Source organism: Aethalodelphis obliquidens, unplaced genomic scaffold (genome assembly GCF_003676395.1).
Source record: "Aethalodelphis obliquidens isolate GAN/ISIS:26980383/991018 unplaced genomic scaffold, ASM367639v1 scaffold74, whole genome shotgun sequence".
In the NCBI taxonomy this organism is placed as follows: domain Eukaryota; kingdom Metazoa; phylum Chordata; class Mammalia; order Artiodactyla; family Delphinidae; genus Aethalodelphis; species Aethalodelphis obliquidens.
Window position 1 is genome coordinate 3,238,182 of NW_020838018.1, and position 13,546 is coordinate 3,251,727.

General features: G+C 46.8%; 1 protein-coding gene across 4 annotated transcripts in view; it reads left to right on the forward strand.

Moving 5' to 3' along the window:
- SYK (spleen associated tyrosine kinase) overlaps positions 1–13,546 on the forward strand; it is a 96,145-nt gene that overhangs the window by 47,269 nt on the left and 35,330 nt on the right. For all 4 annotated transcript variants that reach the window (XM_027091944.1, XM_027091945.1, XM_027091941.1 and 1 more), the window contains exons 4-5: positions 9,870–10,005; positions 13,434–13,515. In XM_027091944.1, coding sequence (XP_026947745.1) covers positions 9,870–10,005; positions 13,434–13,515 — 218 coding nt within the window. The remainder of the gene's footprint in view (positions 1–9,869; positions 10,006–13,433; positions 13,516–13,546) is intronic.

Here is a 13,546-nt window from a genome sequence, read left to right on the forward strand (position 1 = left end):
AGGCACCTGCCTGTGTCTGGGGTCTGGCTGGCCAGATGGGAACACCAGACAGGGACCCTCAGCCCAGGTCCTGTGGGTCAGGGCTGGAGCTCTGCCTCATTTGTGACATCAGGGACAGAGGCAGAGTGGACAGGCTGTGTTGGGGATGAGTCCCCTCAGCTCTCTGAGGCCTCATATGACAGCACAGTTTGCCATTTTGAGAAATTAGCCACAGCTCAGGCGTGACTACAAAATAGATTTGTTAGGAAAGAGAAACAAAGCTTACTTTCCGAAAATGTTGTATCCTCTCCCCCAAAGGAAGGATCCAGAATTGGTGGGGTCCAAAGCATATATAATTTGGAGACCCTCTTTAAGAAAGAACACAAAATTAGGTATACAATACAGTATATTTTAGAGTGAGAAAAAAATCACAAAGATTTACAATTTTTAAAAAACTTATCAATACCTTAAACATACAAAATTTAGAAAAAGTAATATTTTTATTTTTACTTAAGTTCCTGACACATGTCTATAGCACCTTTTATTTTCTACATCTTTTGACAGTATAGTGTTTCCCTCTTCATTTGACAATAATTTGGTAGTATTTTCTTCATTTTGAAAAAAGAAAACTCAGTCCTTCCTCTAGGTTCACACCTCATTCTGAGTAATGCATGTCCATTTTTAGGATCATTGTCAACTCTGGAAAAGGAAGTTGGAGTGGAAGAAAGAGTGGTCTTCTCTGGCTGTGATTAAATATCTTTTACAAATCATACAAAACTCTAAGGCCATGTGGTCACACTGCTGGGCCCTGCTTGGGCCAAACGAGGCCATGGGGACGGGCTGTGGTCAATGGTTCTCTGACTGTCCAGTTCAGAAGTATCTCACCATGTGGTTCGTGCAGGACAGCTCAGAGCTCACATTCACAAGTGCTGCTCCAAGAGCACATCACATCTGCTGAAATGTAATGTACTAGTCCCTTTGTGTCATCATGTAAGGGATCTCAGAACAAAAACGCTCTAAAATTTCCATGTTCTGCAAACGAAAAGCAATGGAATTGTCACTTGCTTTGTGCTTAGTACCCAGGAAAACATTTTATTGTTTTTGGCTAAATGTCCTTGCAAGTCTTACAGAGTCAAGAGTGAGTTCTAGGTGACCTTTAAAATACACAGATGGCAGCTCTCCAAATGGCTGAATTAACATGGCACAGAAAAGATAGTATCTCAGATTTGTCAAAGGAGTCATCAAACCAGTAAGTCGCCAATGCCATTTTCACTGTAGTTCTTATTCTCTGACTATAGAAGTATGCTGTTAAAAAAAAAAAAGCTGCAAAAGTAGCCTCTCATTCCACAAAATAATGCATTCCACCAGATGTGTGCCAGGCATTGTGATAGGACTGTGACAAACTAGACTTTAGTCCCTGCCTGCACCGTGCTTACAGCCTAGGGGAAGATGTTAAATTCAGAAACACATACTGCAAACTGTGTGACGTGTGACTCCATGTCCCGCTCCATCCATCACGGCCGTCCCATCTAATGACACTGTTGGTATCTTTATTTCTGTTCGCTTGTTTGTTGTCCGTCAGTCCCACTTGTTCTGCAGGCCCAAGTGCAGGGACTGGCCTCCATCTTCACGGGTGGAGCCCAAGTGCTCAGAACAGGTCTCAGTGGTAGGAATCTTTTTCTGGGGAAAGGAACGTTTCAGCTGTGTTCTGAGCAGTGAGGAGAAGAGAATCAGTAGAGAAAGAAAAGAAAGTGGTCCTGGGCAGGACGAAGTGTCAGTGCAGAGTCTTAGGGGTCAACACTGCCACCTGAGTGTGGCCTGGCCCAGGAGCAGGGCAGGAGTGACAAGCTGTGTGAAGGAAAGCCTGTCCAACCAGACAGGAAGTCCCTCCTGACCCTAAGGGGTGGACTGGGGAATGGATTGTCCACTCAGGGAGAGGGAAAGGGGGCCGATAACATGATGGGAGGGGGTACAGCAGGGGTCAGCAGGGCTGTCTCAGACCAGAGGGTCATCCTATTTACACACCAACTGTAATATTTGCCAAATGATCCTTAAACTGGCCGATTAGATTTAGCTGAGGTTGAGGTGGTAGTAAGGCAGTTCTGGACTCCATCAGGAGGGAGGAAGAGCCACAGCAGGATGAGTGCTGGGGCGGCTGTGCCCGGAGCCGCTGGGTGAGAATGGTGGAAGGCAAGAGGTGCTGACTGCAGGTCTTATTTTGGAAATGCTTGGTGAACGCCAGGCCAGCGTTGCCGTGGGACTAAGAGGTGGAGGGGATTGAAGGAGATCCCAGGAGAGCAGGTGGGGACGAGGTGCTGCCAGATCGAGTCTCCTGGGCCAAACCAGTGGTGCAGTCAGGTCTGAGAGACTTGTGAGGTCCTGAGGAAGACCCTGACCCCTGGGCTGGTCCCCTGGATTCTGAAGAGAGGGGAATGAGGGTTCTGCAGGGGGAGAGATGGCAGAGAGTCAGGTCTTAGACCAGGACAGTAGTTCGCAGAAGTCAAGAGCGAGTGTTGCCCATGCCATAGCTGAGTAGTGTGGGCAGGGCAGGAAGGTGAGAACAAAGGCCTAGAGGAAGCCCAGGAGAGTTGGAGTCCGAGGGTCTGAGAGGCACACATGCTGGGGAGTGTACGAGCTGTGACCTGTGGTCTTCGCGGGTCCTGAGGTCGTAGAGCGTTACATCCCCTGCAGTTGGGGGTGGGCCTCAGCACCCTGCGCTGGCCTGTGGTTGTTGCATATGATGGGTGGGACTCCTCGACCCACGCTTTTCTCATGACAGCTCTTTAATATGTGACAGTCATCCCAGGTAGCCTGGGGCCCTGTATGCAGAGAAACAAGACAGTGCAGAGGCCTCTGAGCAGGTACCAAGTAGTGGTGCCGTTTATCCTTCACATGCCCTCCACAGTCAACCACCTTTCCAGCCCTGCAGAACAATTGAGTTCCCTGTGTGATGTGCTCTTATGTGCATCTGAAATCCAGGTACCCCAGATCTTCCTTCCCCTGTCCCTTTCAAGGAGAAATAAACACTTTAATCTTTGAGTCATCCCTTCTTCATTAGCCATTTTCTAGATGGAGTATGACATTCTCATTGTTTTCTCCCTTCCTCCCTTTTCTTCCCTTCCCTTCCCCACCACATCCTTCTCCATTATAGCCTGATGCCCCTCACACCCTCTCCTCCTTTACACACATGTACGCGTACACACACACACACACACACACACACACACACATTCACTTATTCATTCCTCTAATGTTCGGGGCCCTGTAGGAGGCCTTCCAGGGGAACCTATAGGTAAAACAATGAGCAACATGCACAGATGGTCCAATGAGGGCATACACCATTCTGTACACAACTGGGTACTAGAAGATTTGGTGACAGTGGCTTTCTAAGGAAAAGGGTTGTGTGCACCCAGAATCAGGAATGTGCTAAACCATGTGGTCCTTGTCCAGGTTGGACCTGGCTTGGGGACACTGGGTGACATACTGGCCATCCTTGAATATTAGAACAATACCTTTCACCAATGCCCTCCCCCTCCCTCTCCTCCTTCCCCATCAGGTATACTGGATGGCAGGTGGATGCCTCTCTTTGGAAATAGCTATTAGTAATCTTTTTCAGTGCAAGTACAACTCAGTGTAAGGTAACCAGGATAAAATGTATTCAGAATATGCTACATTTTTTCAGAGACATTGAGATAGCTTGTAAGAATATACACTTGTATTCCCCATGAGCAAGGAACAAATGTAAACTAGGAGAAAGGATGAAGAATGAAAACAGTACCTTCAGTGGGGTTCCACAGGATGGATAAAAAGTCCAGAGCAGATGATGTAAGCAGTGATTCTCAACCTTCTGTTTGTGTGCAGACCACCTGGATGCTGGTTAAAGCACAGATTGCTGGGTCAAACCACACACCCCCACCCCCCAGTTTTTAACTCACTAGGCCTGAGTTATATCTCAGGAATTTGGATTTCTAACAAGTTCTCAAGTGATGCTGGTCTGAGGACCACATTTGAGCCTGCTCAAGATGCTGGATGCCTACCTAAGCTACGTTAAGAATAGTGATCATTTGAGATTTTCCAAGTTCATTGGAGGGTCTTTAACCATATGTGCATTAGGGAATGTTCCTGTATTATTTGACTGGTTGAGACAGAGTTAACCTTGAAACTGCTTCTATTTGTAGAAACTTAAGTTCAGGCAAGCACAGCCACTTAATAGCTCTGTGAGTTAGATAGCTTAATTCATCTCTCTGACCTCAGCTTACTGAATGATAAAAAGGGGAAACTACTGTGTTACCTGAGTTGTTACAGAGATGAACAAGGTAATATGTTTAAAGCTAAGCCAGTGGTTGTCCTGTATCTGTGCTTCCTACAACCATGGATTCTTTCATCAGTTCTGGAAAATACTCATCTATTTTTTTCAAGTATTATCATCCTTCTTTCTTATCATTTCTTCCTTCAGAGGCTCCTATTAAACGTGTTTTAGACCTTCTTAATTTATCCTCTATTCTTTCTTAGTTTCTATTGCCTTTTCTCTTTGCACTGAACTATGTAATGTTCTTGGATTTGTCTTCCAGTTCATTAATTTTTACCTCATCTGTATCTAATCTACTTTAAACCCATCCACTGGCTTTTTCCATCAGTTATATTTTTAAAAAATTTCTAGAAATTCCATTTGTTTTTGTTGTTTCTCAAATAGTCCTCTATATTTTTGAGAGTATCTTATTGCTTGCTAGTTTTTGTGATTCCATCTTTTGTCTCTTTGAATATTTCATGTATAGTTAGCTTATATTCTGTATCTGATGATTCCAATACAGAAAGTCCTTAGGTGTATAAATCTCTGTCTCTCCTGCTCTTTTTCCCTCCCTGACCTCTTTCTTATAACTCCTGTTTCCTTATGTTTTGGGTGATCTTTTTGAGCTCGTATTTGATTGATATTCACCTGTGGGACTCCTGAGTGTTCTATGCTGGGAACACTGTTCTCCAGAGTTGAAGAGGTTTTCTTCTTCACCGTCCTTGCTTTAATGGGGGAATCTCAGGTTCAGGTGCCCACCTTGCTGCTGGCCCGGGTTGTTCTCCCCCTGTCCACTGCAGCACTGATATTGGTGTTTGTCCTTAGCTAAATCTCACTTTTTTTTTTTTTTTGCTCTTATTTGCCACTCACTTTTCCCTCCTTAAGTTATAACTCACTTTTTGTTATATATTTAAATTTCAAAAGTGATCTCTGGGTTTAGAAAAAACCTTACTCATAGATGAATGAGACTGCATGACCCTCATATGCCACAATAAAAGCTGAGTTCTGTGAGCGCTCTTAGGTGTTGCCATCATGGATCAAAGTGTGCCATTTTATTCGACACGTGTGGTTCTGCAGCCGCAGGTCAGCATAAAGGGTCATGGCCTGTCTGAAGTGAAAAGTTTAAAGGGGGTTGTGGACTAACGTCAGTATCACTTCATTGGTCTGATCAAGGTCCCCATGAAGCTGGAGGAGAAGCAGCATGACCTAGTTTCACCTCATAAACTAGAGCAGAGGGAGAGAGAGGGGAATTGATAAAACTTTTTAAAAGGCAGATGTGTGAAAGAATAGCTTGGCATGGCCCCACATTTAGACCTGTGTTCCATATTGATCCTGCTTTCATTGCATGTATGGAATGCTCACGTGCCTAAATTTTGCTATAGTGCAAAGCAAAAGCACCCAGAAGTTGCATTTCCTCTTGTCTTCCGTGGATCATTAGCGCTGATACCTCTCCTGAGTCTGGGGATGCTCTCAGCGTTATACTGGCAAGCATACTACTGGGCGTGCCACTCCCATATCCTCTCCTTCCTTCCTCAGCTGCTGTCTTGAAGCCACCTTTGGGCCCCATGCCACAGTATCTGACCACCCGATACAGCGTCAACCCTGGAAGTGAGCTCCTCCCTGTCTCTTTGTACAGCCCATCCGGGCCATAGGTACACAGCTTATCCCAGGCACCCCCTTTCCTCTCCAGCCAGCCATGCTCTACTCTGCCCATGGGAAAACAAATGCACAGGACAGTGAGAATGCCTGGTGGGCTAGGATGTGCCCCAGCTGTCCTGTTCTGTCTGCAGCAGACACAATGCACTGTCCCCAGACCTTGCTGGGTGGAGGTCACCTTGAGGGTCCCACCACCTCCTGGTCCTCACTTCCCTGTCAGTATCTGGGCATCATTACCACATGTTTTCTCCGATCCAGGAGGTCATAGGAGGGTGGAAAAGGGCTTCAGCCCCCCCAGGCTGTGCCTGGCAGAACGAACACTCTCCCCACCTCAGCTTGGCCAAGTGCTTGGTGTCTGTTAGGTGCAAGGCCTGCTCATCGCAGAGCCTGAGACCATCCACCCACAGAGGCAAGGTGGCTCTCCTGCCCTCTCACCAAGGACCTCAAGATGGTCTTAAGGCCAGTTAGGACAACTTCGCAGTTCAAGAGCGCTGAAGTCCCACACCCTGTCGTAGCAAAACACAAATCTGTCATGAGCCTGCTTGTTCCAAGAGATTCACTGGGAAAAAATACAGTGTTCTGGGGCTTCTGGGAACATGACTGAAGATAGTTGACCTGGAGGATGGAGGCCAGCAACCCCAAGAGAAGGTGCAAGACTAGTCTTTGCTCTTTCCCCTTTGGGCGTCCATGTGACAAACCTGGCGGGTGTCCCAGGGCAGAGGGGGGCTTTCTGAGGAACAGGAGGGGGCCAGGAGGAGGAGCTACTTCAGCTTCCAAACCAGTATTTTCCATATGTTAGATTAAAAATAGCCCAGCCCAGGATCTGCCTGCAGCCAGCAGACACCTCACAGTTACTGGCCGTTAGTGTCACCAAGCCTCTGGGCTTTGCCACCTACAGATGTTGGGCCTGTGGGTTTCCCTTCTCTGCCCTCGTTTCCTGCCAGCTGCTTCGGGGGCTGCTCAGGCTGCATGTCCACAGCCTGTCCCTGTGCCTCCCGGTCCTTAGATTGTGCTCACCAGGTAGCTGTCGCCACTGGCATCCCGGGAGCTGAAACAGGCTGCCTGGCTGGAGCTCTGGGAGAGAAACTCCTCTGGGACCTATTCTCGGGGGGAGCCTCAAGGAAGCGTGTGCCTTTGCAGAAATCACTGCCCAAGAGCAAGAGATGCTTTATTTCTGCCTTGCATCAGCTCTCTTTTAATGCTGTTTTTCTTACGAAAATACGAAACACACAGAAGAGTGAGTCACTCTGTAAGTGCAGCTTAATGGATAATTCTAAAGCAAACACCACTGGAGTCAAGAACTAAAACAAAAGCAGCATCGCAGAAGGCTGCTCACTCACACCCACCTGTTACAGGACACCACTTCCTGCACCCTTGTGTCCAGCATGCCCTGACTTTTTTCTTTCTCGTCACCACCTAGGACCTAGGCGTACATCAAAACCGTTCGCATTTGCCTGTTTGGGAACTTCATGCATGTGGAATCACAGTATACGTTTTATACTTGTGAGAGTCGTCTGTGCTTTGTATCACTGCCATTTGTTTGTTTTATTCTATGACATTCTGTGGTATGAATACCCCGCAACCTACTTACTCTGCACTTAGTGAACACTTAGGCTGCTTATGGTTTTTGATAATCGCAGATAAAGCTGTTATAAGCATCCCCACATACTTTATAGGTGCAGAATGCACATGTTTTGTATATCTTGTAGTGTTTTGCTGACTCAGAGGGGATAAATAGGTTCAACTTCAGTAGAGAATTCCAAACTGTTTTCCAAAATGATTGAACTGATTCATGCTCCCACAGGCAGTATACGAGGGTGCCTATTGCCCTCATTCTCAGAAATATTTAGCATTTTTGGTCTTTTTAATTTTTGCCAGTCTGAAGGGCGTGTAATGGTATTTCCATTGTGGTCTTAATTTGCATTTCCCAATTTCTAATGAGGTGACTGAACCATCTCCCCAGACATTCTGTGATCCTCCATCCCAGTTTTAACAACAAAAGGTCAATCAGGGCATAAGGCAAGGTGGAATGGTTGGGCATTGGACATGGATCTGGAAAACCAGAGTTCAGATCCAGTTACTTGATTCCAGGACCCTGAGGTCCAAGATACAAAGGACTTTAAATCAAAGAGAGTGGTATTTTGGAATGGTCTATGAGCATCATTATCCCAAGGTCACCTTTTATATGCGTATATGTAAATTGATATTGCTTCATATTAAGAATTTGTATAGTTCTTTGTACCTCCAAACTATCCTATTTGTTTGCCACGGATGCTTATAAAATAAACAAAGCAGGTGTGAGTAGCCCCACATTATAAAATAGCTTCCCTACAAGATAGACTCAGTTATCCCTCATATAAAAATATGTTTTTCCTTTTCTGTGTGGTGGTTTTTCGGTTTGACAGCAACCAACTGGCCTTAATGGGCCATGTAACCGTGAAAGGGAGCTTACACTTTGGGGTGCCGGTGACCTGGTTGGGTTGGGAAGAAGGGATGTTTTCACAGAGAAGAAGGTTTCAGAAGCGGCCCCTAGAGGCCGAGGCGGGTCTGGGCATTTCCCGCCACCCACACCAGCTGCCCTGAGCACTGGTGCATGGAGGGAACCCGTTCATCACGCACAGCCAAGCACGACTTAAACTTATTTTTAAAACGAGGTTCCAAAGACACAGCTCATATCTCAAGTCCTGGGTTAGCTTTTTGAGGTGAACCTACAAGGCCAAGGGTGACCACGTCAGCTTCCAAAGTGCGTCTTGTGGATGTGGCCTCGTACAACTGAAAGGAGGCATCAGAAATTTCCCCTCAACGTGGAAATACGACGGCAGCTTGGCATATTTGAACTCTTCCCAAGATACAGTGCATTGGGCGCATTGCTTAACATTTGGGGGCCTCAGTTTCCTCATTTTAGAAAGTGCCAAGGCCGGAGAGGCTTTCTGGGACCGCTGGGACCTCGGTGACTCACCCTCTCGCAGATCTTGTGATCCCAAGGGCTTGAGTTGCTGAGAGGGGAAGATGGGCTGAGGATGGCGATGACTGAGGAATTCAGCTGGGGAGGGGCTTCACCTCCATTCCGTGCCTTTGCAGCCCCACCTGGCCTGCGCGCTCCCCAAGTCCCACAGGCCCTCCCCGTGGGCGGCAGGTCCCCCTGCGTCACAGCGGGTGCCTCTCTGCTCGGTAGCAGACTCACAACACTCATTTCCTGAATAAGGGAAGCGGGTGGTGCCCAGGAGCACCCACTGGGACCAGCAGGCAGAGCCTGGGCGCCCAGCACAGCCAGTGCAGACCTGGCTCTGCTTGCTGCTCACCACCCCACGCTGGAGGACATTTTCTTCTCCTGGCAACGTCATCTGACCACATCACATGGAACATTTTAAATACCCGTCCTGGTCCCGCCCTCTCCTCCCTGCAAAGGGGAGAGCGAGCTTGAGGGAGGGAAGAGGGCTTTCAGCCCCCTCCATCTGGGGTCCAGAAGGTTCCTAGTTAAAATGCCCACCAGACACCCCCCCACTCCACGCCCACCCTTGGCTATACAGGGGAGCTGCACTCCCTGGAATCGGATCCAAATGCAGACCTCACTGAAGAGAGGAGGTGAGTGAAGAGGGCTCTCCAGACTCCCCAGCTGCGGAATGCTGAGGGTCCCACATACTGGTACGCTGAGCAGCGTTGCTGCTCCAGGCAAACAGAGGACTTGCCCCCAGAGCCCAGGCCTCTCCTGATGCCCACCCAACGCTCCCCAGCCTGCTGGGCTTGGCTGTGGCCTGTCCCTGACCATAGCATTTCCTTGTCTGGAGCTTGCGGTGTCACTGAGCTGTGGGCTGGGCCTCCCTGGGTACAAAGTCCTTGACCCCTTGTCCCCGAGGTTGGGACGCTGTTGCAGGGTGCCTCCCCAGGGCGCTCCTCCCTTCCAGGCGGTAGGAGTGATGGTGATGCGCTGTCTCCTCTCTTCCAGGATCAGGTCCAGGGACAACGGGTCTTACGCCCTGTGCCTGCTGCACGAGGGGAAGGTGCTGCACTACCGCATCGATAAGGACAAAACAGGGAAGCTCTCCATCCCTGGCGGGAAGAATTTCGACACACTATGGCAGGTATACATCAACCTCAGAAAAGAGAGGAACCGGCCCCTGGACCTTGTTAGAATATGCCACCTGGGTCCTTGCCAAGACCTGCCCCATCAGAGTCTGCTTTTCAGCCTTCAGGTTCCTGGATGACTGGTCTAGGGTCATCATGTCAGGTGACAGAGGCTCCCATAGCTTATCCAGGGCCCCTTAGCTCTTTTTTTTTTTTTTTTTTTTTTTTTGGTATATATATATATATTTTTTTACTGGTACACGGGCCTCTCACTGCTGTGGCCTCTCCCGTTGCGGAGCACAGGCTCCGGACGCGCAGGCTCAGCGGCCATGGCTCACGGGCCCAGCCGCTCCGCGGCATGTGGGATCCTCCCGGACCGGGGCACGAACCGGTGTCCCCTGCATCGGCAGGCGGACTCCCAACCACTGCGCCACCAGGGAAGCCCGCCCCTTAGCTCTTGGCACTAGTAAGTGGTACCCACTCAGGACTGTGCTTAGTTTTAACCAGAGACCCAGCCTTGGGGCGCTAGAGGCATTTCTTTCTAAGACGTTCTGCCTGGAACCCAGAACAGCCTATCATACAAATACACACAATAGAAAGGTGTGGATGGATGGGAAGGTAGGCCTAGAAGTGGCTAATCAGACTGTTTTTTGAGTTGTGAGAGGCCAAATTTAATATAAAATGCCAGGTGCCATTCTTAACTGCAGAATGAATCTTGCTGCAAAATTAGGGCAACCTGGCAGTTGAACCTGCGCTTCAGGCCGCCACTCGTATAGGATTGTTCAGCCCTGGTCTAAAAAGGGGTTCTTCTTGACCTATCTGATAGTAAACCCGAAAACAGAGAGTAATTTGGGAGTTTCTTAGGCACTAATGAGCCCTAATCCGGTGTTCATCCCTGCTTTCCATTGGGCACGAATGACTTGGCTTCATTCTAAATCACAGCTCCATGAGGAAATGGCAAAGCATCCTATAAACTGTAGTGGGTCCAGAGACAGAGAAAACCAAGGGACTCTGCCATCCCAAGAGCGACAGCTACGTTGAGCTTTTGTAGGTGCGGGACATCATCGGGGATGGGTTCAAATGTCCACACCAGGCCCCACCAGGAACCTCGTGTGTGGTTACAGCAGGAAAGGACCCGACTCAAAATCTTGCCTTTTTAAAAACTGTGATCAGGGATCCCCATTACCTTTAAAGCACTTAGAGTAACCACCACACGGTGTATTTTGGTTCCTAATGCTGTAGTTGGAGACAAAATCTTCTTCTTTGAATTCTGGGTATTTTAATATTTATTCATATTAGTCATAATGCTGACATTGTCTTTTGGTTTGTAGATCATTAGCATGTAGCTTATTATCAACCACAGACTTTGCTTTGTTTTAATGGTATCGCTTTGAAAGAGTATTTAACCTATTAGGTACTAATGCCCAATGCAAATCAGAGAGATGAGTAGGGAATGTTGCCTTCTGGTATTAATTTCCCATCAGAGTCTCTCACTTCCTACAAGAATTGTTGATGGTGTGCATTTAAAGGCACTGGAGTCCATCTGTCAGCCCAATGCTTGAGGGTTCTGGGCTCCATCACTGGTACACAGCCATTATACTTCTCCTGAATGACCATTTTCCCTGTCTGAGCCCAGTCACAGTTTCCAAGTCTGCATGCTGACTATAATGTTAAACATCTTTAATTGTTGGAAAGTTCCTTCCCAAGACTGTTTCCCATATTTACGCTTTCCCATTTACTGATTCCTCCAGCATCTCACAGTATTCAGCCTTAATTAAATCTTTCCCCTTGTATATATGTTTAAGAAAGAGCATAAAAATGCCAGCAGTACCTTCCACTTTTACAAGTGTGATTTCATTGGTTTTCCTTGACATCAACGTAAGGTACCTCTGTGCCCTTCCCCCACCCAGGAGTCTGAGAGGTGGTAACTGCTACACTACTCTAGTATTCCTTTCTTTAGAGCTAGAGTCAACACATCCGTGGACCAGATCTGCCCCTGGTCTGCTTTTGCGTAGTACTTGAAGACAATGGTTTTTATACGTTAAAGGGTGGTTTTTAAAAAAATAAAGAACTGTGTGACAGGGATGCCATGTGGAGTGAAAAAGCCTAAAATATCACTATCTGGCCCTTTACAGAAAAAGTTTGCAGACCCCTGCCCAAGAGGGAAATCCTAACATGTATGCCCACCTCCCAGACACCCTTGTGGCATAGATTATCTGAAAACATAAGCTTGTAAGGAGATATTTGAATGACATTGAAGAGATGTGTGATATTTCAGCTGTTGTAGGGACCTCAATACTATTTAGCCCTAGAACACACTATTGCATTTAACAGAATAGAGAGAACTTTGATGTCCATCTCAGTAGCGTGTTAGGGCTGGTCAGATTGAAACATTTATTAAGAAGGTGGATCTCATGTTGTGTTCTTTCCACAATAAAATAAAATTTAAAAAACAGAATGCTCCCTGGAAGGATAAAATATATTCATTCAACAAACATTCACCTAAATAGGTAAGTTTTGAGAGGAAAGAAGATTCAGAAGCAACGAGTCCTTAACTGGAAAAGGTACCAATAAACAGATAAGGAAGAAATATCAGATAGGAAGATTTTAGCTTGTCTGAAGAGGAAATGTCTGTATGAGAAAAGTAAATGTGAAAACTAAGACTGTCTTCCTATTGCATAATTTTGATTAGATATAAATAAATCTATTTGCCATTCATTTATTTTTTAATGTAGCAATCAGGCATCATGATTCATAGTTTTCTGGGAGCCATTAGCCAAGGCTGTCCATATCCTGTCAACATAAGGCCATTTGCCAAAGGGTCAGCTTTCCCCATGTCCCAGCTCTTACATCACCTGTGCTGTGATGTCTTCTCTCTGAAACTTTTGGGCTGAATTGTTTGGTCCTTCCAAAGCCTTTGCCCACAGCACTATTACACCATTAATCACTTTACATTGTTCATTTATATCTCTCTCCACCAAGAAAGTACCTCAACTGTAGGATGATTCACCATAGTTTACCTTTTGTCCTATCTCAGGACCTAGCACACAGCAGAATGTTTGTTTAATGACTGAATAAATTAATGAACATTAGCGTGCTGAATTCGTTGTTATAATATCACACAGATATGGGAGAATATAAACAAATAAATGCAACTTGCTACCCAAAAAAAAAAAAGAAGACAAAGAAAGAAAGAAAGAGGGTGAGCCAAGAGCAGAGTCCAAAAGGGAAGGTGGCATGTGGACTTCTGTCCAGAAATCTGAGGGTGGCAGGAGAGAGGCATGGGAAGGGATCAGGAATACCACCAAGGAAGCACCTTCTGTTGTTAAGCGCTGTCCTTGAATCACTTTTAAAGTCCAAAAGGGGAGTCAGCTGCTCCAGGTCAGGATTTCTCCATTGCCTGCCTCCATAATTTATTATACTTTCTTACTTTCTTCTTTTTCAGCTCGTCGAGCATTATTCTTATAAGTCAGATGGTTTGTTAAGAGTTCTTACAGTTCCATGTCAAAAATTTGATGGGCAAATGGGTGAGTAGCCAAGACATTGGAGTCTCCCTCT